At 38.9% G+C, this 26273-nt stretch overlaps 1 protein-coding gene across 2 annotated transcripts in view; it reads left to right on the plus strand.

The window, feature by feature from the left end:
- Window positions 1-247: 247 nt before the first annotated feature.
- Window positions 248-26273, plus strand: part of LOC118428907 (ankyrin repeat and fibronectin type-III domain-containing protein 1-like) — a 163790-nt gene continuing 137764 nt past the window's right edge. Inside the window, exons 1-3 of one of the 2 annotated variants that reach the window (XM_035839191.1) lie at window positions 248-362; window positions 3019-3129; window positions 4111-4341. In XM_035839191.1, coding sequence (XP_035695084.1) covers window positions 3032-3129; window positions 4111-4341 — 329 coding nt within the window. In that variant the 5' untranslated portion in view covers window positions 248-362; window positions 3019-3031. Of the gene's footprint in view, window positions 363-3018; window positions 3130-4110; window positions 4342-19821; window positions 20466-26273 lie in introns of those variants that run through there. The other variant, XM_035839192.1, reaches the window with a different exon arrangement.

The raw sequence follows: 26273 nt of genomic DNA on the forward strand, positions 1-26273 counted from the left end.
AGTAAAACCCCATGTGATAACCCAAATTATAATCCTGTCAGGAACACCCATATCAAACATTATCACGGCCCAGGTATGACATGATAGTAGATCATTAACTAGATAGTCCAGTCAGTCCATCCATGTAGGTCACACATAGTGAATCCCTACAACAATTAGTGAATCTCTGTGACAACAGGTCCCAGCATGACCCCTGGAGATGTTTCACACGCAACTCTTCATATGCAAATGTTGTGTCCCCTGTCACAGATCTGCTGATAAAGGGTACCTGCAAGTAGTCTGGGTCACCTGTGGTCTCACCTGTCGAGTCAAGCATCGACACAGAGATGTTATCCTGGAAAAGCCTGATGTTTAGTGTTCAGGTAAGATTTGTAATTGTCACCTTCTATTCATTTAACGTTTATTTGCAAGTTCATTGCCAGAGGCTAATTGCAAGTACATGATAGAAACATAAGAAAGAAAATGTTACATGTGACAATGAACAGTGATAAGCATACTTAATTGTAAAAAGAAGATACTTGAATACTTAATTAATTAATAAGTGTTGGCTATTTCTAAACAGGTTGGGTTTGACTTCTTTTCTGGAAGCAGAGGGAGACGAAAAGTCCCTGTGACTTTCTCACTTTTTCATATTGACAAACCCTGTTGCGATGCTATAACATATTACAGTCCTACATTTTCAGACCATTACCAAGAAGCAAAAAGAAGTGAAAACGTCTATTCTAGACTACATGTAGATCTACAATACTTTTACATGCTTGTTTTCTCTTCATTGTGACCTGTATTCTAAGCATTTGGTATTTGTTGGGAATGTTTTCGTTTGCTTTGATGTTTACACTGTTGTTGACATGTTGACAACTGCGACCCTGTATACAATTGACTTAGACCCACTGGACAATTTGACTTCCAAATGCCAATTGCAGTTAGTAAGAACTGTATAGTCAGGAGTTGTAGTAATCATAAACTTTAATTCTTATTCAAGTCGTCAGTTATTCAAACAACTTATTTACGGATATAATTCTTCAGTGTTCTTCAATTCCCTGTGAATACAAGCAGTTGTTTTGTGAACGTTACTGCATGCATAAGTCTGACCTGAAAAATGAAAATTTAATGAAGTTTTTTTTTTCTTTGAAGTTGATGAAGGGGTTTGAAAAAGAACTCATCTGCATCTTGCCTGAACTGAGGTTATTACAAAGACTTAGAGTTAGACTCAAACTAGTGTACATCTTTCCCAGTAATGTGTGTGTAGCCCCAGGCCAGTTGTAGTTTGTAAGGATGCTAATCAAGGATTTAATCCTTTTTGTCACTCTATTAGTCCCAGTATGTGAGATGATTACAAATCACCAAAGAATGTATCAATTATACAGGAACAGAAACTTCTCTATATTGAAAGAAAGATGGAAACAACAACTTGCCTTGAAGAGGCCTGCCATATAAATTTTACATTACACCTGATGGACCTACCTTTTCAGTATCTTGTTTGTAAGATTCAATGGATAATCCTCATTGCATGTTACAAAATTGAATGGCCACCCTGGTGTGTGATTATGAGATTAGTCCCCCTTTCAAAGCTGTGAAAGTGGCTTGCATTCTTAATGAAAGAATTGTGCTCACAAAAACATAGTTTAGGAGCTGACATTCATTTCTTTGAAAATCCTCACAGTGTGGAATTCAAAGAAACACAGTAACAGAATGGACTCAGCACAAGACAAACAAGTGATGTTTTCAGAAAGGATTTGCATGTTCGGATTATGTCAAAATGCCTGGTCACTGTGGATGTGAAGAAAACAGCTTAAAGTTTATATTAACATACAATGACTCTAATGTACAAATTATTCCCTATATGAAAGAAGAATCATTTAATCTTTTTCAGAGGAAACACAGAGCTCCCCATGTTTTTGTTATGTTATCATAAAGGATTATGTCAAAATGTCTAGTCACTGTGGACAAGAAAACAGCTTTATATTAACATACAATGAGTCTAGTGTACAAGTTATTCCTTATTCCAAAGAATTAAATAGTTTTTTTTTAAGAGGAAACACAGAGCTCTCTGTGTCCTCCTGTTTTTGTGTTGACGACGGTTGTTGGAGTTGACAGTTGGTTTGTTGTCCTGGTAAATGGTGAGGTTGCCAGACTATTTGTCCTGTGGCAACGCTGGATAACTAGGCCGGGGTGACAGCAGCTACAGTCTTGCACTGACTCAGACATCCGTGGAATGACCCATATCATCAGACTTGCAAATTGTGTGGATACAGGCAAGTAAACTGTAGGGGGGAATTCTTTCTGGGAAGTTTGGTTGTTCGTGGCAGCAACAACGGTTTGTCTTAAACTACGAGATAGAAACCTACTTGGGTGTTGTGACTAGAAATTGGGTTCTTGTGCCGTGCTGTGACATCTGTTGGAAAGATGTGTTTGTGATCGAGTTGTCAGGTTTTGAGTCTTTTTGATGCTGATGACTGAGGTATGTTTTGGTAGTTCACCAACGCAAGTCTTATTCTGATTGTTTTTAGGGATATATGACATGACTATAATGTGACTTTTGGTAGGAATTATAAAGCACTACTCTACTAATCTGTCAGTACTATGAGAATAAGACAGTAAACTTTATATCCAACTTACTTTAAGCCCCCAGGGACATACATTTGTACATTTTTCTTATCACTTCATATGTTACTTGTTGCAAATTGTTTCTGTTGATACTGACATTACTATAGAATCTGATGCAGAATCCATGTGACAATTCAATATAATATCATTGAATAATCATATTGAAAAAGAAATTGTGCTTTAGAATTTGGATTGTTGATGTCATTTTTATCAGATACATGAATTTTTGTACTTGTAATTCCCATGAATCATTAGTGTACAGCTCCTTCATACTTCAGGCGCCATAAATCGTTTGGTTTTTTTCTCACACAACAGTATTACCTACTTTGATTTTGGTACGATCCCATCAATGTACTCTTACAGAAGGATGGGAATGTACCACAGTATTAACAGGGGTGTTTTTGTCCACAGATGTGCTGATGTGATGTCCCGGTACCAGCTGGTGTTCGTGGAACTGCCCGCCATCCTCGAGGTGTCACGGGAGGACGACACACTTGACAGCGAAGGGCAGGAGGAGTTCAGGTCAGAGGTCACGCAAAGTTCAAAGTTCAAATGTCAAGGCCATGTTTTCTTGAACTGATTTTCTTACAAGGATGACTTCCTCTGAGAACCCCAAAACTGAATAGATTCAAGCGTGCAAAGAATAAAAAAGTTTTGGGAAGAAAAAAATTGCCTTCATTATGAAATTTGAATGGTCAGGAAGGTTGAACAAATGACTGAACACACAGAATAATATTTGTACACCAGACATAAACTCTTCAATTTTGTTCTTTCACATTTTCTTTGACTTTGGAATTGACTTCGGCAGTCTACAAAATATCTAGTTACTGTATCCATTTTCAGGTATTTTTTTGGCAATTTTGCAGCATATTATACTTGACCAATTTGCAGCTGCTTTGTACGGTTCACAGTGTGGTCAAAAAATTTTATTTGGAAATGGACAAAAATGTAGATACACCCACGTTTGTTCTCCGTGTAATCAAATCTACATGGCCTAACAGTGATTTCGCTAGAGCTTGAGTGTTCAAATTTAGGTAAGGTAATTAACGACAGGCAATAAATTGAATCACCATGCAGTGCGATAGAAGGATAGTAAGTTTATTTGCTTTTGGGTTAATGGCTTCACCTCCACTGCCGTCAGTAGAAGTAGGTGACGTCAGTTTTCTTGAAGAGATACGCAAGTTAGATTAATGCTGAACACTCTCGTCATATTAAAAAATGCTTCTTCCAACTCTTAGGGCCACATTCAATTTACCCCACTTCCCAATATGTTTCTTAAGAGGATTCAATAACCCCTTTGGCATACAACAAAATAAACTTGTGATTTTTGGCTAGTTTCTTACAAAAAAAGTACATCCTTGTCTTCTGTACGTTTTCTTTTATGGCTGAAATATGCTATATTTGCTCTCAAGCAATTAAAATATCGGCCTTTCTAATATTACTTGTCTCTTTGCATAATATCTTGATGTGAAAGTCCCCCAGAAAGGTCTTCTTATTCCGTAGCTCCTCGAGTGGCTGTGAGTACAGCTTTGCCGACTTTAAAGACATCCTATCACCTGTGAAGAACCCAGACAGCCCAACCGTGACCTCGACTCACCCCGAAAGCACAGCCAGGAATGGTTCCTGTCAGAGAACTGCAGCTGAAGATGCATGTGCTTCAATGCCACCTAGTGGATCTAACAGTACTGCAGGTCAGGTGGCAAAAAGGACCAGAAGGAGTAACAAGAGGTCAAGGTAAGATATTAAACATGAGGAAGAAGAAAAAACTATTTGTTTATGTAGCTTGATTCGATTTACAATATTTGTGGATGGCGTGACAATCAGGTGCTTGTCATCTTTTTAACTTGTCACCCCAAAAACGGGAACTCATTATTACCCAGCAAATTGGTGGCCATTACACCCCTGTGTACTGAATAGATAGAAACCTGCTAGCATATGCATCTGAAGTCAATCTACAAATAGTGACCGCACCTGCCTCAAACGGTTACAGTTGTACCCAAAGCCCCCATTCCAGCAGCCTCAAGCTTATTGAGGCTACTTGGCTAAGTAGCAACTGTCGGAAGTGGACCAAAAAGTTGCAATTTGTAATGTTTAATGGAGATCTCAATAATCTAACAAACAGACAAGGCTAGACTCCAGGCTAGGGTAGATTTTGATGTGAAAAAGAATGTTTGACTCCCCGGCAATTTTGAAGTTCAGTGACATGTTACTTCTGCAGAGAGAACAAAAATTATCCTTGTCCGGTTTTTAAGTTCGCATTGACGAGGCCACACTGCAAAAGAAACGGAAACATTAAAACCGCCACAAATATTTTCCCTTTTACAGTAAATCACAAATTCTGCAGTCCTCCCCACCAGCACCCACCCATAATTAACTCACAGATCAAGCCTCCGTTTTCCCGGCCTCACAGTTTCTCCCGTCTTTGTTAGAGGGAAGCGGCTGATTGAGGAGATCATCTGATCCAATACGTACATTCTGGCTCATCAATAAAGCCTCTCAAATCTGCCGACGGTAACGAACCTCCGGTAAATTGCTTTATTAGATTCCTCGGTTTCGTCCTCGGTGCTTGATTGGTGAAAGGAATTCTACCCGAGTACGTCCAACGAGGTTGTGAAGCATCGGCATTAGGGGTAATTGAGTTCAAGAGGGACTTTCGTTCGGCACGAATAAAGATCTGAAGGCATTATACTCAAAAGTTGGAGCCTCCTAAATTTGCACAGACATGCTTAAAAGTTGTAGCCAACCTTTAGGTAACTATGCAGATTAGTACTGTAATGATTTGTGATGGTAAGTGAAGGGCATTGAACTTTCTTTATTTGAAATTCATGTAGATGAATAGCATGACATTTTGTGCAAGCCTTGAAGTATTTAAGCCACATCTCTGCTGTATCTCTATACTACTAGCCTGTATATCCGTGCTTTGGTGTATACGTAATGCGTCAGCTTTGTGGGCACTTCAGATTGGCAGCATCTGGTTAATAATGCTTTTCTTGTGTGTGAAGAGTAACATTCTTTATTCAAGAACCAATCGGAAACTCACCTATAGCTACCAGGGACTGGCTTAGACGTACAGAATCCACGTAGTCGCAGCAGATCTAACCAGATCTACACTCTGGATCTTAATAAAACAGTCAAAAAAGACATGTATTTAATATTACTGTACAAAGATTGGGTCAACACATAATGATGCTGTACAATGTATAATATGTACATGTAGTGCTTAGACAAGGGGAAGAAGATGATTTTTTTGTACTGGTTTTTTTTTCCACAAAAGCCTGTACATAAAACCACCACGAACATATCTGCTTTTAGTTTTTTAATGGCAATGAACTCCAATCTAATTATTATAATCAAGTTTTCTGCAAGCTTTCTGGCTTACTCAATCCACTGCATCATCATCATCATCATCGTTCGGCTGTTGAGCAGGCGACTGCAAGCTCCTGAAAAAAGGCAAGGGAGTCTTTGGCAGTGCCAGAACCAAGAAATTTGATTTTTGTGCCCAAGTTCAAGTTGCAATAATGTAAAGATATGATCTCTCAATATGTGTTGGCAGCAACATTAATACCACTATGCAGCTATCTTAGAGTTAAAAACGCTGTAAGCTGCTATATAATTATGGTTCCAAGTTATATACTGAACCTGATAAGATCAACACAGCTTACCTTTTTCTATATTACAAAGAACTGATTGCTATTTTTGAAGTTGCTGGATGGATGTTATATTCAGATGTGCATTCTAAAGTCAAGATTCTTCTGTTTTGGCTTGAAATACTACATGCTCTGTTGCAAGCTAGTGCAGGGGTATGATTTGGAGTTATTTCTGATGTCTACCTGCAGTGGTCCAGGCATTGAACTTTCTTGACCAATAACTTGAATAAATGTGTTAATAATAAAAGTTGACTTGGTCTGCAAGTGCAAGCTTACATCAGCTTTGGGGTTCCAAGATGTCATCCATATAATTAAATCAAATGGAACAAGTTCAAGCTGCCTTCCCCTTTTTTCATTGCACAGTCGAACCAGACAAGGACCAGAGGACCATTGGAGCCACTATTTCATGATCTTTTAGATACGTTTTTCCATTGCCCCAAGCTTTAAGAGTCCTGTCTAACGTGGCCTTCTTTCTACTTCAAGTACTTGTCCCTTGAATGGCAACTACAGACAGGTTGACTCCCTAGTATCTGACAACACTTATACATTCACAATCATACTTCAAAGAATCGTCTGAAATCGATAATGGCCTTGGTTTGCTCGTGGTGTTTTGTTCAGGCCTATGAAATGTCGGCATTATTTGACTTTTTCACAGTCTTTTAGAAACATTTCCCATTGCCCCAAGCATTTAATCCTGTCTAGAGTGGCCTTCTGTCTTCTTGTCCCTTGAATGGCATTTACTCAAGACGAGTTTGACTGCATCTGACCAAACTTGACAACACTTATATGTTTATAATCATACTTCAAATAATCTTCTGAAATCGATAATGGCCTTGGTTTTGCGTTGTTCAGGCCTGTGAAATGCCGGCATCATTCTGGCTTTAGCGTCTTCCCACTCGGCCAGGTGGAAGAAGCTTTGGCAAAGATAAGCCTACGCTTGGTTCCACTTCACTGCTGCCAGGAATCCTAAGTACATAGCTGACGGCTGAATGGTTACGGCTTTATGATGATTGCGCAAGTGAAAGGAGGATTTGTCCGTAGCGTACGCATGAATTGGCAAGCGGAGATCATTTCTGTATGTTTCACTTTTGTTATGCTGATCTAAACAGCTTCTGAAAATCCTGGCACTCAAATGTAGCACAGCACAACAATGGCTTTCAAGAACAACCTGTGTCTATGGTAATAACTTTTAAATGTCGTTTTTTTTCATCTTTGCAAAAGACAGTTTCACCATGTTCTTGTCTTCATCCAGTGGTAACCAGCAGAACACATCACACCCCAGACCTAAGATATATTGCCTGGTTTAATAATTGATGAAACTACATGTAAAACATTAATATTGGCTTGTATTGCTGTTTTAATACTAGTTTCAAGTTCATTTGCACAGTGCTAATCTGAGGTAAAATGTTGTGTATCTGTCTTGGCAGTATGAAAAATGAGGTACCTTAAGGTATCACCACTTTGCTCCTATGAAATCAATCTTTATGTCTTGGTTTCACATTTTATGTCATTGATGGATTCTTATTCATGCAGTGTCACATATATATTGCTCTTAGCCACTTAATAACAATCTATTTTGCAATCTGATTCCCTTAGTGAGTCTTATACAGTACTGTAGATGCAGAAACTTTCGCGATTGTTTAATGTTCGCGGTTTTCGTGGTGGCCACTTTACCGCGAACTTAAGACCACCGCGAACATTTTTATATGGCAGTAAGAGACTACAGTGCATGGTGCTACTGCGAATTTAAAACCACCACAAAAAGTCCCCGCTACTGCGAAATTAAATCCCCGCAAACTTAAATACATTTACAGTAAATCTCTATTTGTATCCGCACCACTTTCTAAGAAATGAGAAGAAAACTTGCTTTAGAAGCATTTTACCAGATGAGAATAACTGCTGCTGAAGCTTGCCCTGAAGGCACGTTGAATGTTAAGTGGGCTACCCTGGTATTCACGGCAACAAATGTCAGACGATTACAGAAGCATCTTTGGCATTCATGGTTTGATTTGTATTCATACTATCCACTTTCCGCGCTTGTGCTGGAACAAGCTAAGTGCTTTCAATTGGGAAGTGGAATTTATAGTCTGAGATTGTTTCCTTTACTGCCATTTGGAGGGAAAGGCTAGTGAAACTTTTATATGATGGAAGGAGGGGAATCTTTACCCCCGGTAGGGGGGCTTTTACAGAAATTGATTTAGAATGGCATGTTTCTTGTTGAGTGTTTTTTTTACTCTCAAGATCCACTGACAGATATTTTTTTGTTTCACTTCAAAGAGTTGAGTTAAAGTTGAGTTGAATTGATTAAATGCAGCAAGTTTTGTAGACCTTCCTTTAATGGGTTTATTGAACATTCTAATTTTTCTCAGGGTTATTGTGTTAGCATCAGGCTTTTAGCTAGAATTTTATTATAGGGGGTTCCAATTTTCTTGGTGAGCCACAATAAGTGATATAAGCACAACTATTCGACTATTGTATGGGGGCTGGGGGTGTCCACCTTCCATGGTGCAGAGTTTTCGAGAATTTTAAGTTAAATGGTGCACTCTATGTATCCTGAGGGGCAAAATTACTGTCAAAGATGTCACAGTAGAGGACTGACCACAAATGACCCAGTGGCATCCCTGGTCAAGCAGAATTTCATGCTTGTCAAAGAATCTGCTCCTCAGTGTAAGGGCGTCTAGTGTGTCCAATTTCTTGTTATTTCAAGGATCCAAATGATGCCTTGACGTATGCCAGGCAAAAAACCTGATTTGTATCATCCTAGTGAAGCATATGCTGTTATTGAGATACTGAAAATTAATGTAGATGATGATGTGAATGTAATTTTGAGGCAAGATTGTGATGCGAAGCATTCTTTTGTGTTTGCTTCAAAGCCATTAATGCCTGACAGCTGCTTTTTCTATTTAAAAATTGGACTCAGTTCCCAAAGCTTCCCTCAATGTTGGCAGGGAATTGCTATGGGAATTAGAATCAGAGAAACAGGCAGCTAAACACAAGAATTAAATGTGCTAGAGCTCAAAATGAAAGAACCCACATATTATATATTATTGATTCCGAGCGTTGTTGTGACTGAATTCTGTGTAACAAGGTCCCATGGTGACGTAACTAATTCACAGAGTTTGCCAACATGTTGGCAATAGATCAAGGAGTCTTTGTATGCTGTCAGGGAAGGCAGTTCTTTGCGTAAGAGTATATCAGAAATTGTTTTTCATACTGTCGTTTTTGAGACCACACAGTCTTTTACGAAAATCAAAGATTGTGTCAATTGATTCGCAGGGATCATTCACCAGGCAACTTTCGATTTTTACCTTTAGTTATTTGACACACAAATTCATTGCTAATCATGCATAAAAGCAGCTAGTGAGCTACTCAGGCAACTGGATGTGATTTTCCAGTTGCTTGAGTAACTGCTTTTTGGCGTATCTTATTCAGTTATTACCTGGATGTCTAACCTTCATCAACGTAGATTCTTTGCTTCTTCCGTAGAGATCTACTATACTGGCTGTACACAAGAGTGAATTGTATTTGAGAACACAGTAACTGTTACAGACCAAACTCACACTCCAGGGATACTTCACTTCAGGGATATCTTTTTCCCCATTGCTTCACAGTGGGTGCTGTCCTTGGTTCTGACTACATTATTATGGGACAAGTCTTCCGTTAGACTCCACAGTGAATTCAGACTGTGGAGTCATCTGATTTTAAGTCATTTGGAGTTATTTGATGCACAAATTCTTTGCTTCTTTAATAGAGTACTTCTGTACTGGCTGTGAAAAAGAGTGAATTGTATTTGAGAGCACAGTTACATAACAAACTCATACTCCAGGGGATAATTTCACCCCTCGCTTCACAGTAGGTGCTGTCCTTGGTTCTGAATACAAATATAGTTGGACAAGTCTTCTATTAGACTCCATGGCGAATTTATACTGTGTTGATCGATTTTACGTCATTTGGAGTTATTTGACGCACAAATTCTTTGCTTCTTTAATAGAAGACATACTGTACTGGCTGTGCAAATGAGTGGATTGTATTTGAGAACACAGTTACATATTACCAAACACACACTCCAGGGGATACTTTCACCCCTTGCTTCACAGTAGCTGCTGTCCTTGGTTCTGACTACATTCTGACTACAAGTCTTCCATTAGACTCCACGCTGAATTCATACTAAGTCATTTGGAGTTATTTGACGCACACATTCTTTGCTTCTTTAATAGAGGAATACTGTACTGGCTGTGCAAAAGAGTGGATTCTATTTGAGAACACAGTTACATATTACCAAACACACACTCCAGGGGATACTTTCACCCCTTGCTTCACAGTAGGCGCTGTCCTTGGTTCTGACTACATTCTGACTACAAGTCTTCCATTAGACTCCACGGCGAATTCATACTAAGTCATTTGGAGTTATTTGAAGCACAAATTCTTTGCTTCTTTAGTAGAGGACTACTTTACCTGCTGTGCAAAAGAGTGGATTGTATTTGAGAACACAGTTACATAACAAAATCAAACTCCAGGGGATACTTTCACCCCTTGCTTCACAGTAGGTGCTGTCCTTGGTGCTGAAAACATTATTGTGGGACAAGTCTTCCATTTGACTCCACGCTGAATTCATACTGTGGAGTCAATTGGAGTTATTTGACGCACAAATTCTTTGCTTCTTTAGTAGAGGGCTACTTTACCTGCTGTGCAAAATAGTGGATTGCATTTGAGAACACAGTTACATAACGAAACCATGCTCCAGAGAACACAGTTACATAACAAAATCATGCTCCAGAGAACACAGTTACATAACAAAACCACACTCTGGTGGATACTTTCACCCCTTGCTTCACAGTAGGCGTTGTCCTTGGTTCTGACTACATTATTGTGTATTGGCTGTGCAAAAGAGTGGATTGTATTTGAGAACACTGTTCTGCAACAAAATCACACTCCAGGGAATATTTTCACCCCTTGCTTCACAGTAGGTGCTGTCCTTGGTGCTGAAAATGTTATAGTGAGACAAGTTTTCCATTAGACTAAACAGCTCTTAAGTACATGGCTTTTGGAGAATTTAACAGAGGAGCAAGCACTCAAACATATAGTATCAACTGAAGTCAACTTGCAAAGTGATTTCTTTAGTAGAAAGCTAGCAATTGCCAACAAGATAGTATGCATGTTTAGTGTACGGACAATCAGCTATCTTCTTGTTAGCGATATTGGACATCATCCTCTCGCTTAAAAATTTTGTTACTTTTGTTTGGAGTGAGGTGACAAGTTTGAATATGTGGATTTCATTTTGTATTACATACATGTACTTTAGGATATGATGGAAGAATGTTTGGGTAAAACTGTCAGCATTTGTTGTTGCTTTATCTTGAAAGCAAACTTTATCTTGTTGCTTTATCTAAAAAGACCACTAGCTTAATTGATTTGCAGGTATTTTTAATGTCTACCTTTGCTTAGCCATACTGGACGTATATGTCATGTAGATATTTGTTCGCCGTACAACTCATTACCACCTGTTGACTGAATACTTTCTAAATACCCTTAGAATAGTTTCTCAACAATTTTCACATTGATCCACACTTCATAGAATCACCATTTACGCCTTTGCCTGGTGGGCAAGTATAGGGAAAATCCATTTACGCCCTACTAAATCATTGCTTTTTAACGCTTAGTATAGGCTTATAGTGATGTAGTGCGTTAATCATGCACTTCCTGTAGTATATTTTCTGGATTATCAAAGCACTTCACTTGAAAGTCTGGATCGACAAGATCAGTAGGACATCAGTCAAGTGTGGAAGATCCATCTTATTTCCATGCAGGGCAACGGCAGCCTCCGAGAGTTTGGATCCATGGAGATGCCAGACGGAAAATTGCTTTTATTAAGATGATGGATCGGGAAAATAACGTTGTCAGCTCGCTGACGGGAGTGTTCATTACGACAATTTCCTTATGCGTCAGACTACTCTTCCAATAAAAGCATTTTTGGATGTTCAAACTTTTCCCTTAGCAACTAATAGAACTTAAAAGCTTGAGATGACAGTAGAGTTGATATTGTAATTTGCTCAGTATGGCTGTTCAACTTTAATCCTACTAAGGTATCAGAAAACTAAAATCACAAAACTTTGTCTAGACTTACTACATCTAAACTACATCTAGACTTGAAATAGAAACGTGCAACATGTAATTTGCATGCTGTCTTAAACTTTAAAGAATTGCACAGTAAGATATTCGGAATGTGAAGTTTTGCATGTAGAAAATACTATTAGTTATAGTAGATTTGTCAAATTGCAAAGAAAATATTTGCCAACATGTAACTTTGCCGGAAACAAAAAAAAGTATTTCAAGCCCAAGCAATTGTGAACTTTTTTCCTGAATGCCAGCCTTGTTAGCTTTAGATGAACTCACTGGTAGCTACCTTGCCTAGTTCATCGTGTAATCTTTTAAAGCATTAAACAGATTATAAATCTCTTCTAAGGTAACATCAGAGAATGTATTTGAGAATGTACTTGAAGCAAGTAAGCTAAGCAATTATAACAGTTGACTAATATCGTGAATAACTGACTCATTATTGCATTGTTTAATAAGACTATTGTTCTGTGGAAATCTGTCTAGATATCAGATATCAGTGTCAAATTCCAACAGCAGCTGCTCCTTTCCGTCAACTGCAAAATTATGGAACAGGTACCTCTTTCTGTCGATTTATAGTTTGGAATAAACCTGGAGATGATCTTCCCTTCTTTTCTTGTGTTAGCTTCTCTAACCACTTGAATCAATGCACATTTTGGGTTGAATTTTTCTGAGCTACTCAACTATTGACTATGAAGTTGGAAGGCACCCAAATCCATTTATTTCCTTGTCACTGGCTGCAGATTGGATATTTGACACTTTGTCAACTTGACAAGAAGTCACTTTCGTTCTGTATGCAGAAGATTTGACGAGGATCAAGTGAAAGGGCGGTTGTCAGGTTTAAGCCATAGCTGGTTTCCCTCATTATCTGAACCTAGTGTGGCGTGATTCTGTCTCCCTTTGTCGAGTTAAGTAGAGAGGAAGCTGATTTAGAGTCTTGTAAATCGTACTTGATACCTCTATCTGTCTCTGCCGAACGTCTTCCCGCTTACCCGGAAGGAAGTTGTCTCGCATGAGTGGATCGGTTTGTTCATGAGCACACGGAAGTCAGAGTACGCCCAAACGAATCTCACAGCATTTGGCACTCTCTAACTTGGCAACTCTTCAAAAAGTACAGGGCTCTATGATGGGAAATATGATTATCATAGAAGGCAGCTGGGAAAAGGAACAGAATTCTCACTGTATTTCAGATGTTGAAAAGTTACCAAGTTGGACTAACTTCAGGCAGGCTTGATACTTTGCTGTTAGTTCATCCCACTACATAATGAATGAATGAATGAATTTATTGCTCAACAATCGTACAGAGTACAATGTATGGCAACCAATATCAACTAATAGCTATACAGATAATAGTACTAAGAGGCTACATACAAAACAACAACAAAACATTATCGATAACTGTACAGTTATGTATGATTAATCTGGTCTCGCATTTGGATGATGCTCCTCCAGAGATCTGCCATCCACTAGTCCCATTTCCTTGGAGTTCATTGTTTTGAATTCAATTTTTTTCCCTAGCTGGTGATTCTTCAAGACTTTGTTTTTCATGGTACTCTTGGGTCTTCCCCGGGGAGGTTTTCAGCCCAAAGCTATATTTGCTGTTCTTTTGCCACCACAGTATCTACCTCATAGGACAATTACAGTTGACTGTTGAGTATACACTGGACTCAAAATTGGTCAATTTGCACTGGTGGATAGGGTATAGAATACGCAGAGGACATTATTCAGTACATTACTCAGTAGTAATCATACTTATGTTTTTCTGAAATATTGTTTGAAAATGAAACCATTCTTCAGGCTCTCCAACAAGATTTCTCCAGTGTCACTGACAAAAGACCTGATGATTGTCTGAAATGTCTGACCGTTATCAAAACCTCAGTTGCTTGAGAATCTGATTGTTTTACTACATGTATAGCTCTTTTAAGACCTATGTATATTATTTGTCAGAGGACATTATTAACAGTTCAGAAGCATATACTCAGTTACAGTAGTATATCATTCTTTACGTTTCCCAAATATGGTTTCAAAATGGAACCATTCTTCAAGCGCCTTTAACTTGTATTTTGAAGGTATACCAGGTAGCTCTTTTCCTTCCTGAAAGTGGCCTTTCCTGCATAGTAATTGCGCAGTTAGAAGTTTTCCATGAGAGTTTATGCCACACAAATCAGCTGAGTGGCAACAGGTCTCACCTGACAGCATGAGGACTTGCAGTTACTGTTATTATCAATTTTTACTTTTACCAAATATGGTTTCAAAATGGAACCATTCTTCAAGCACCTTTAACTAAAATGTAGTTTGAAGGTATACCAGGTAGCTCTTTTCCTTCCGGAAAGTGGCCACTCATGCATACTAATTGCGCAGTTGGAAATTTGCCACAAGAGTTTTTGCTGCACAAATGAGCTAAGTGGCAACAGGTCTCCCCTGACAGCATGAGGACTTGCAGTTACTGTTTTATATCAATTTGTACTTTTCCCAAATATGGTTTCAAAATGGAACCATTCTTCAAGCACCTTTTACTAAAATGTAGTTTGAAGGTATACCACGTAGCTTTTTTCCTTCCTGAAAATGGCCTCTCCAGCATAGTAATCGTGCAGTTGGAAGTTTGCCACTAGAGTTTATGCTGCAGAAATCAGCTGAGTGGCAACAGGTCTCACCTGACAGCGTGAGGACCTGTGGCCCCTCTTATCTCATTCAGCCAGTCCCCCCATTATTGCCTCCTTCACAACAGTTGGTCACGACAAACGCATACATTTGTCAACCGTGGGTGACACCCAGCACACACGCTGCATTCTCAATCAGGTTCCACGTACTCCCTTAAGAGAACAAGCTCAATTGTTTTGATGGCACTGTGAATTAGTCTGCTGTATAATACTTGAAAGAGTACCAAAAATTGATTTTACTTTTCATCACTTTAAATGTACGTGTTAACGTTGTTGATGATTGAATCCTTGCAATCAATCTGTATTTTTTTAAAGCCTTTATAAAGGCATCTCAGAATAAAACGTCTTGACTATATTCCCTTAAGAGAAGGAGCTCAATTGTTTTTATAGCACTGTTGTACAATACTTGAAAGAGTTCCAAAAATTGATGTTCCTTTTCATTTCACTTCAATCGTACATGTCGAGGTTGTTGGTAATTACCGTAAGCCATCTTTCTTTCATCAGTATTTTTTTGAAGAGGCAAAGAACGAAGCTCTTGAGGTTGTTTTTTGAGAAAATTGATAATTCCTTCATCTACTCAGTTTAGTTCATCAAAAGTTGTGTGAGACAATTGTCTCTATGTTTTCCCTCTAGCACAAGCATGACAGAGCAAAGTTCATCATCCGGAAGTTCATTATCCTCTACTAGATGTTGAAATAAGATGCCAGTCCCATTTGGCAACCAGAAATGGGTTTTGGGGCAAAAGGAGACCTTAGAAATAAAGGCTACCCAAGATCATCTAGAATTTCCAGGATATTTATTTGTTCATTTGTGATTAATATTCTACGAATTCAGTCAATTTAAGACACATTTGAGATTTTAGGCCTTGATACCAATCTAAATGTTTTTTTTTTTTTAAATTTAATGAAGTGGACATACGGTCACCCAATAGAATTAGAAAAGTTAATGTTAAACCAATGATTGACTTCTTAAGCAAATGGTTTGAAGCACCTCCCTTGCAGTGAGGCCCCAATTTTGCAGACTCATATTAATCATGATAAAACATGTGGGCCCCTGTGTTCAGGAACACATTAACAACATGATACATTAAAAAATTGCATTTTTTTTATGGATGCCATCCTTGGAGGACCAAAAACTGAATGCAAAGCAGAAAATAAATTAAAGGTTATGAAATATGCCAACATTTATATATGTCAAATTTAAGTGAAGGATATAAAACTGATTGAACACACAAAACAGATATCGATTTGATGGTTTTATGATAAACAGTCACGTATTAACCTATTAGTATAATTCAGAAATCTTTTGGACTGTCTGTTTTTATGATTCATGGCATTATCGCAGCCCTGTTTGCCTGTAGTGCTGAGAAGGCATGATTTACTTAAAATTTTCATTTATCTGGGTAGATGACCCCCCCCCCCCCACTGTAAAATCAAGTCAGTATTAATTGTCTTATTGAGGGGCTTTTCACAATACTGCACTGTCAGAGACACTATGCCATACAAAATGTATATTTTAATCTTCCCAGAGGGATAAATTTTCATTTGCTGCTCTCAAAAACCTTGAACTGAAGTAATAAATTGCCTGTGTTATTTATTCTCCGTAATAGAACAATTTATGGCCTGTAACAAACGTTGAATACTAATAAGTACAATCTTGTAATATGTAGCCCTTACATGTGTGATTGATTGAAATGCATTACAGTCTCTTACATGTGTTCTATGTTGTGTGTGAATTATTACAGCTGCCATCTAGTGTAGCTCGGGATATTAAGCAGACAGTGGGCAAAATAGCATTATATTGAATATGGGAATATAGTCTGCTTTAGTGAGTGTTTCCATTTGAATATAAAAAAAAGATGTTGTAACACTAACAGACTTCATACCGTTTCTTTGAGCCAAAGGACAAAATAATACAAATTGAATGTAATTTTGGATGCTTAACTTTAAAGACTAAAAAAAATGTTAAGTGAGCCTAACAGGTGTCTATCCAAAGAGGTAAAAATGTAAATGAGATCTAGCCTGAATTAATCTCGATTCTTAGGCCTGTCATACTTTGCTGCGCCCAACAGGAGGAGCCTACCAGCTCCGGATAGTGGAGTTTGCGTTACACAGACTAAATGAGATCCTCCTCCTCAACAATTGTTGTATCGGCTGGCAAACAGTATCTTCTGAAGATTTTTTAAATTTTGTTTGCCTGACTTCCATTTTTCAGTTTTTAGTCAGTACCTCAGAATAACTCAGGAAACTCATATTAGATTATATATCCTTTCAAACAAACATGAGAATCTCTAGATCTCTGACTGGGGAAAAAAGGCAGGATACACACAGGATATCTCCTCCCCTGCATGCTGTGTTTCTCCTGCATTTCCCCAGTGCTTTGACTAAATATTTTGATCTGAGCTAATTGGTTGGAAGATTATGATCAGAACTGCTTTCATGTCCTCGTGGAATAATCAATTCTTATACATTGTACCTTGTAAATGAGGTCCTCTTAAGTAATGTTGTATTGGCTGGCAAACAGTAAAATTCCAAAGATTTTTTAATTTTGTGTGCCTCACTTCCATCTGTTTGGAATCACAAAAATACCCATTTTTTTGTTTCATGATTACAGTTTTCAGTCAGTACCTGAGAATAGCTATAATGCCTGACACCTCATCCCCGATCCCGAATGGTTGCACCCAAAGAGGATTATCGACAACCGCCTTACACGCTGTCGGGAGAAATTGATTATGAGCATTACCACACAGGGCTCAAAATACCACCTGCATATGCAGGTTATATATAGTGCCTGCCAGGTAGAATTGGAGCTGAGCAGGTATTTCTGGTGTCTACATGCACCCAACCTGCACTGGTCCATGTACTGTGTTTTAAACATAAATGTCCTTTGATGTAGGTGTATATGGATTGTATACATGTATATCATATGATTAGATGCATTGACTGTTACCACCTCCAAAGTATAAAAGAAAAATAACAATCGTTCCTGAACAATTTTTGTATGATCCATACTTTCCAAATTCAGAGTGGTGCAGGTAAAATTTGTGGGGTGCAGGTAATTGTCACCTGTGCAGGTATGCAGAAAACAGTATTTCTAGCCCTGATAGCTAATGCCTGACACCTCACCCCCTAGCCCGAATGGTAGGACCCGAAGAGGATTATCGACCCTGAAAACCACCTTACACGCTGTCGGGAGAAATTGATCGCAAGCATTACCACAGTAGGCGGGGCGATACTTCATTATACTCTCGTGACAGACAAGACAAAGGCGCTTAGTGATCGCAGCAGGGTGCCCAATTATTTAAATACCACTCACTAATTGGCCAATGGAGCCAATGCAAAACGAGCCCAATTCTGATTTGCACTATATTTTGTCAAACCATTTTCCATCTGTTTCTTATTGCGTTCCTTTTTTAATCAACTGTAACAGTTACAGTAAATGATAGATTGTAAATCACACTTCCACCATTGAAAAAACAATATTCGATTTTTTAGTCAAAATTTGTAATTTCATTCCTCTTTACCATATTAAATTCTTGTATATTTCTTGCTTTACCAGGTATACAATGTACATTTGTACTACCTGCATGGTGGCTTGTGAATTAGATATCGAAGCATTGCTTCTTCCACAAAAAGAAACTATTATATTTAGTCAAAACATAATTTCATACTGACATGTACCATATTCTAATCTCTTGTTTTCTTGTTATCTGGGTCAATAGAACATAAATATAAAATAAACTGCTAATAAACCTTGCTTTGGGCCATCCTCTTTATAAACGTCTATTGTCACAACCTGTTTAATACGTCATCTCTTTCCACTATTTTACCAGCCTGTAGTGTTAGTAGTTCCCTTTGATATGTCAACTGAGTATTGTAGCAGGGCATAATTGCAAGCATTCTTGTTTTGATGGATTATCCACTTTTGTTCAAAGCCTCACGTTGGCCCAGAATTTATTCTACAACCAGTGCGTCATAAATTCATTTTCCGTCTACGTTTCTAGAATGCTGCTCCCATTTTCGCCCCGTGTAAATTATGGATCATACCACCACCTCCCAAACAGAAATTATGACAGCTAACAAGTCCTGTCATCGTCATCATAATTGGATCGTTAAGCTGACATTTAAAAAATGGTAATTGTATTCCTGCGTTGATGCAGTCAGAGCTAATCTAATCATGATTCAGTAATTATGATGCCCCCCTCTGGTTGTGGATGCAAGCGAACATGTAGTGGTATCGTCAAGGGAACGCCGCCAATTCAAAATTCAGCAGCCGGATGTATGTAGATGTAACTGGTGGATGGGATTGCCAGTGCAGACGGCAGCCTTTGCAAAGTGAGGCGTTACAGAGTCGTAGCGGCGTAGTGACGAGTGCTGCCTTGGTGTCATGAACAATTTCACCACTGACTTATAAGCAGGCTCTTGAAAGGAATTGGTGTCACTTGGAGCCGACGTTCTTCCGAGTAGGATGCACTTCCTCCTTTTGCTGTGGCAAGCCTACTGGAGACTGGAGGGATTCGGTATTCCATTGGGAGAGGAGGAAGGAAAAGGCTGTCGGCTTGTGTGCACATAGGCGGTCTATCAACTGTAAATCAGTTGAACACAGGCTGCATTTTGCTGCTGGGTTGTTAAAATGCCAGCAGCTCTTCCATGGTGACTAGTTCATGTGGGCAAAAGCTTTTGATTTGAATCTGTTGCTGGCTTCTTTCTCGGAAGGCAGCAAGACTCCTGCAGCCCCGACCTCTGAAGTTTCAAGGCTTTTATTAGCAACGCACAGTTGTAGTAGGATCAACGCCCCGAAGGAGACTGACACTTGGAGAATGAGGACAGCAGGATCGGGAGCCTGCCGGGGAAAAAATTTCTGGGTGAGAGAACGAGCTAATTGCCAGACATCCAAAAGCTCCAGGGAGGGAACCACGGTGTCTTCTGGCAAGGCAGTGGAGCTGTCGATTTAATTCAGGTTTCCCTGTCGCTGACCCGTGGCGCTCTTTGAAGCCTTCGTCTCAACGTGGCATTTCCTAAATCTGCAGTGGAGCAAAAACTCTGTTGTTGAATATTCAACCGAGTTTTATTTCATGGCATGGACTGCTGAGCCTTGACTTATTACCTTTCTGGAGTCAAGCTTTGACATTCTGTAGTAGTCGTGCGATGCTGAGCTGTAGAATTTGCCAGCGAAGATGTAAGCAACTGTTGCAAGGAGAGCGTCACTGTCTCGTGCCAATCTGAAGACTCTCGAGAAGATTTCTCCTCCACGAGCTGCGAAGGCAAGACTCTGTCCCCATGGCCTCCGTGTCCAGTGTGTTCAGCATGATGCTGAAACCGCTGACAGACGGAAAACAGCGCCGGTGGAGCCTCTTCTTCATGCGTCGAGGCAGTGTCTCGAAGGAGAAGAAGATTCGCAGAAGCAAAACCACTCACTTTTCCTTCCACAGACGAAGGTATCTCCTATATCTTTGTAATCATTGATTAGCTTACCAATTAGATTTGTTGGTTCACGTATTTTCAAAAAATTAAACAAAATATGCTTGAAAATATCATGAAAACAAAACCCGAGTACCAGGTGCACTTTGGTTTACGGAATGGACATTGCATACTGCCCATTGCATTTATGATGTCTGCTTGCTATATTTTCACATTAAAATTTGAACCAACAAATTAAATCGTTGTGATCTTATACTAGATTAGAGATCTGACACTTGCTATTTGCATGATTGTATGGTATACTTTTTCCACCTGTTTTTGCAGCTGATTATCTTTTTAAACTTTTGACTTTATCATATGACTCATCAGGTTGAGAGCCATTAATTGAATGACACTCTGGTTCATTATTACTGAGTGTACAGTATGTTATGTTACTATAGTGCTATCACAAACTCAAAGTCAAAAATACTCAATTTCCTCCCCAATTCAAAATTAAATCTCCCCAAAATTTTAAATACATATACAGTACTACAGGGATTCAGCATATTCATTCATTCATTCCTTGCAATGTTGATAAGTGCACTTGGTGAAAACAATTGGTACTGATGCCACCATTCAGAGTTTTCCATAGCCATTACACAGTATTCTGCTTAATTGTCATGAATATACAAGCACATTGAAAGCTGCAGGCACTCTGAGTGTGCTAGTGTGTCAAGCCTGTTAATAGATAGGGTATCAAGTTTCATGTTCAATGCCTTGTCAGTGCCAAGAAGAAAGTGCCCTGAAAGAAGTATAGCAGATAGGGAATTATAGTGTCGCAGTGCCATCAAAGTGTGTACTGATGCAGTAATGAACGGTTTGAGAAAAGATTGCCACAGGTTTCAATTCCTAGGTTTATTGCAGTGTAAGTTGCATATAGCACCACGGTAAGAATGTCACAGTTTTACCATTACTTTTGGAATGAGGGGTTTTCTGTACCTCATCAGGGTTCAAGTCTGAGGCTTTATTTTAGTGTTATGGTATAAATTAATAGCAAGGTAGCGAAGCGACCAATCAGGAAGATGGTGTGGAAGGGTGGGCTTGGCACTTCTGCGCTAAATGTAGGGTAAAAAAATCGCAGCCGCATCACAGTAATTTCGAGGATTTCTTGGTCAGTTTGGGGGGGGGGGGGTTGTACCACCATTTTTCATGTTTGATCGGATATTGTTTCATGAGCAAATACCATAATGCTAGCTGAAAATTAGTGTAGTGTCCTCTTTTGGCGCGTGAAAACAGCATTTTGGCCAGTTAAGCTAGAAATGAACTAGCTAGACCCGTGCTCACTCCAGAATGAGACAATTTACATTTGAGAGTCTGGTCTAATCTTTGGCCTGACCTGCCCTGAGCTGCCGTCCTTCAAAGTGACACTTTAATCAAGATCCACGAGGCCGGTGCCAGGAATGCAGCGTTGTTGCACACACCTTGATGAGGTTGTGGGCTTTTCTGAAGTGTCATGAAAAATTGTCGTGGAGGATGGAAGGACTTATTAACCTGTAATGCTAGTTCACCTTTATCTGTTGGGTAACCTATATCCGTTGTTTATCAAAACAGGGTATTAAGGCACATCAAGCCGACGGGTGGTAGTTTTAAACTGCAATATACTGAAAATATTGCAATTTGAAACCAACAACCCTCAACGTGATATCCCCAAATACCCTGTTTTTAAAAGCAACGGACATAGGTTACCCAACGGATAAAGGCTTAGTAATAGCAATAATATAACAAGCATTACATGTATGGGATAAGACTTGTGGATCCATTATTCCGGATATATTCAGCACACATACATGTATATGTGCCAATAATTATAATAAAAGACAATCATTCACAAATATCGAGCCCTGAATACTAGCAAGATGGTCTGACACAATTCAAATGTCAGACTTTATTATGTGCAATTATGAATGTCACATGTGTTATGCTCCAGAAAAGTATCATGATGGACAGACAATTGTCAATGTATGGGATTCAAATATGACCTAAATATGCTAAGTAAACCTTCATCATAATCATTGTGCTATTTTCAAATTACTTAAGGCCAAACTGTACACTACAAGCAAATGTATTGTACATGTACTTATGAATCATTATGACAGTAGTTCATCAACTAATAATGGCGGGGGTTTATAATGCCTGTCTACAGACATTGGACCGGTTGCCTTGAATATCCCCTCTGAAGGACTTTTATGCAGTGTCTGAGTACTGTGCCATAACCCTTTGTCGTCTGGTTCACTGGTTCTTGCAGTGTTTAGATTAAGATGAATGAAGTTGACATTTCGGACTGCACATTACATGTAGTCTAATGGTCGGAGGCCATCGAATTTCCCAAGTGTCAAAATCTGGATGTGAAACAGGGCTAGAAATACTTTAGATTTTATTCTGCACATCTGCTCATGAGCATTGCAGGTAATACATTTGAGGCATGGTCGGCCATTTGGAGGCCAATAATTGAGGACCATCATTCAACAACACTTACCCATGTACCAAATACATGTATCATCACAATCCATCCAGACGATTTTCTTAAGATATTCTGCCGAACACGTTCACAGACACAGTCCATGCATACTTGTAGTATTAAACTGTACCAGGTTTTCATAGAGGTATAGTTATGTTACCACACAGCTAACACATGTACCTGCACTGCCATACATCGTCTTTGCTTTTCAGTCCATATTTCCAATTTGAAGCAAAATTAATTAATATGTTTTCAAACTGTTCTTAAAATATCACCATTTTGAATATTAAGCTTGTAGCCTGCTATATCACAGGGATGCGACTATGAGACCACCATTTAGTATGATGTGATCCTCGTGTTCTGTTCTAAATTATCGACCAGTGAAGGCTGGTTGACATCAGAAATACTTGGCACAAATTTATCTGCACTGTATGACTGCACTGACAGGCTTTGGGGGGGAGCGGAGCTGTTATATTTCTAGCCCTGTTTAGAGTCCACATAGAATGACATATTGGGTACCCCTAGAGGCCCACTATCAACTAAAAGTGCATTCCATTGCAAAATTTATTGATTTTACAGGCAATATCGTTTTGTTATCGGCACAAATCTGGGTCATCATTTAAACAGTTTTCCTTTAAACATCACTCTCCAGAATTGCATATTGCCTTTATGGTAATTTTCATGTTATGTTTTGGGATCATAATCATCTAGAATGAAAACAATGGACAAGTCTTTGTTTCAAAGATGTATTACTAAAGATCATAGTTTTCATTGTGATAATGCAAAATTGGCAGGGTTACAGTTAATCAAGTATAATTTACCACCTGTACACATTTGACCTTCTTGATATTGTTTAATTAAAGTGACCACTTTTTGTTGGAACTGATAATTATCTGATGATATTTTTGCATATAAAGAATCCTGTCTGTAATGGCCACCTCTCCACAGACCAGTTTTTATCAGCTCCTCAGCTTCTTTATCAGTTTGAGTGTTTGTGATATTTTGTGCTCATTTAAAATTCAAGTCTTCAGGAATGTTAGCAAATTAGATTACCTTTCCTTCCTGTTTTCCCCACACCAACACCCATGCAGATACCCTGAAATGACCTACTAGTAAGTGCCTGAGTGTGTTTCTAGCATGCTGATATAGGCTGTGTTAATGGGTGAGGTTGATAGAGGTGGGTGTTGGCCCCCAAGACGGAGACCTCTTGTCTGCCATGTGGGACAGAGCCGCTTGGAGGGACTTCATGATGGATGACTAAACTGAACTAAGGCCACAGCCAGTACAGGGTTGGACAAGTACAGTGTTCTAAAATTCACTTGTCCTGTTGGGCAACTACATCAATGATCAAGAATTTACCAACTTTTCACTTACCAGAAATCAAATTACTTTTTTCTATGTAGTTTTCATTTCCAGGAATGGGTTTCTTTTATTTTTGGCTCTTTTTTTCTGTGTTGACCCATTCTGATGCCATTGCTGTGAAAAGTTACAAGTATATAAAAAAATAAGTAACAGAAAAATCTTACTTGCCCATAAAAAAATGAAGGTGGTATTTGTTTCACCGTCACTGTGTTGTATAGAAAGTGAAAGAAGAGTGTTGCCGTCTGCCTCAGAGGAAATAATGTCGTAAAGCTGTTGACCATAGCTTTGGAATTGGAATAAGATATTCAGACTAAACTAAAAATCCTGACAACAGCATGTCCAGAACACGAGATATCAAAACCTGTTACAATATCTTAGGAAGCCGCTTGGAGTCCTATTATAAAGCGACCTTTGTTTTCCCCATGCACCTCTACCCACCTAACAATTTGAAATATAATCATCCATCCATGGCTTTTTGGGCTATGCTGTCCATTGATGCACTTCTTGGTGAAGGCAATAACTTACAGACTGAAGATAAATTCAACTAAGAAGTCAAATTGTGTCCTTCCTCGCACAGGAAACAAAACCAATTGAAAGCAGAGCAAAGAAAATTGCTTTCAAGATACATTGTTCTTGGAAATTGCCCAGCTTCTCTTCTGAAAAATGGTGTCAGTGTCAAATTTTCCTCATTGTCCATTTTTCTTTCAGTTCAGATAACTGTTATTGCCTGCTATGTACCATTCTGTTCCACATTGTAGGCAATTTTCTTTGAAATGGGCTGTCATTATTTATGCAGCAACACAAAAAGATTGAAAACTATCCAAAGTCGAAACTAGGCCGCCCGTCTCTTCATCAGTTCCTTTGACAAATGCCCTTGACCTTTGTCAATAAAGATTGCCAATATATTTTAAGAGGTCAGTAATAATTCATGGGAGCTAAATTGTACCTGTGCTCTAAAAAAACATGACCTATAGGCTCATCTTTCTGTCAATCTTTATAACAAATACCCCTCGCCTTGCAGCGGGAATTCAAGAGTTGTAAGAGTTCAGCAATAATTCAACTGTCTCTCTGACATCAACTCCCATAATTCCACCAGGTGCTGTAATACTGCCGCATTAAAAAAAAAGTTGTTATAGAGGCCTTCTCAAGATTATCTTCAACACCTAAATATCTTAAGTGATTTCTTATGCTTCATTTAGTACATCTCTTTAAATCACTTAACAACATTCATTTATTTTTTTCCTCATGTGGTACTATTATGGTATCCGGTGGAATTATGAGGGTTGATGTTACCCTCAGAAAGAGCTTGAATACAATCGGCAGTAGAAACAAAGCCCATCTTTGAACAAGCACGTCTGTACAATTTACTACAAATGTCCCCGGCCAGGGTAATCCAACCCCTGGAAGCCCGCTTACGCAAGTGATTGGTATCTCCTTTCCAGCCGCGTTCTGAGCTGGGGAGAAAGGAGCTTTGATTGGTAATCTTGTGGTGTGATTGGTACGGCCTCACCAATCAATATCTTCTTCCAACACCCTTGTCAGAACCTCTACACACAAAGCATTGGCGAGAGATCAAGACCAATACTTCGGCGAGCACGATTGCGATCTTTTGTTTGGGAGCGCATTCAATCTTCCTCTGAACAAGGGGATATCGGCAAGGCACCTGGTCCTCATATAGCCCAGAACAGGCACTGGAGAGTAGAAAATGATTGTACAATACAGATCTTTTACAGAAGATGAAACTTCATTGGCATCACCAAAATTGATTGTACCAAGGTAGTATATTATGTTGCTTTGTCAAAAAAGATGCAGTAATGTGATATAATAATAAAAAAAAGATTTGAAAGAAATCGTTGTCACATCACAATGATCACATTTTACCCAAATTTCTTGTACACATACATGTACGATGATGACCATGAAATTTTATGTAAAATATGTATTATACATGATTGTATAATGTATT

This window comes from Branchiostoma floridae, chromosome 13 (assembly GCF_000003815.2).
Source record: "Branchiostoma floridae strain S238N-H82 chromosome 13, Bfl_VNyyK, whole genome shotgun sequence".
Classification (NCBI taxonomy): Eukaryota; Metazoa; Chordata; class Leptocardii; order Amphioxiformes; family Branchiostomatidae; genus Branchiostoma; species Branchiostoma floridae.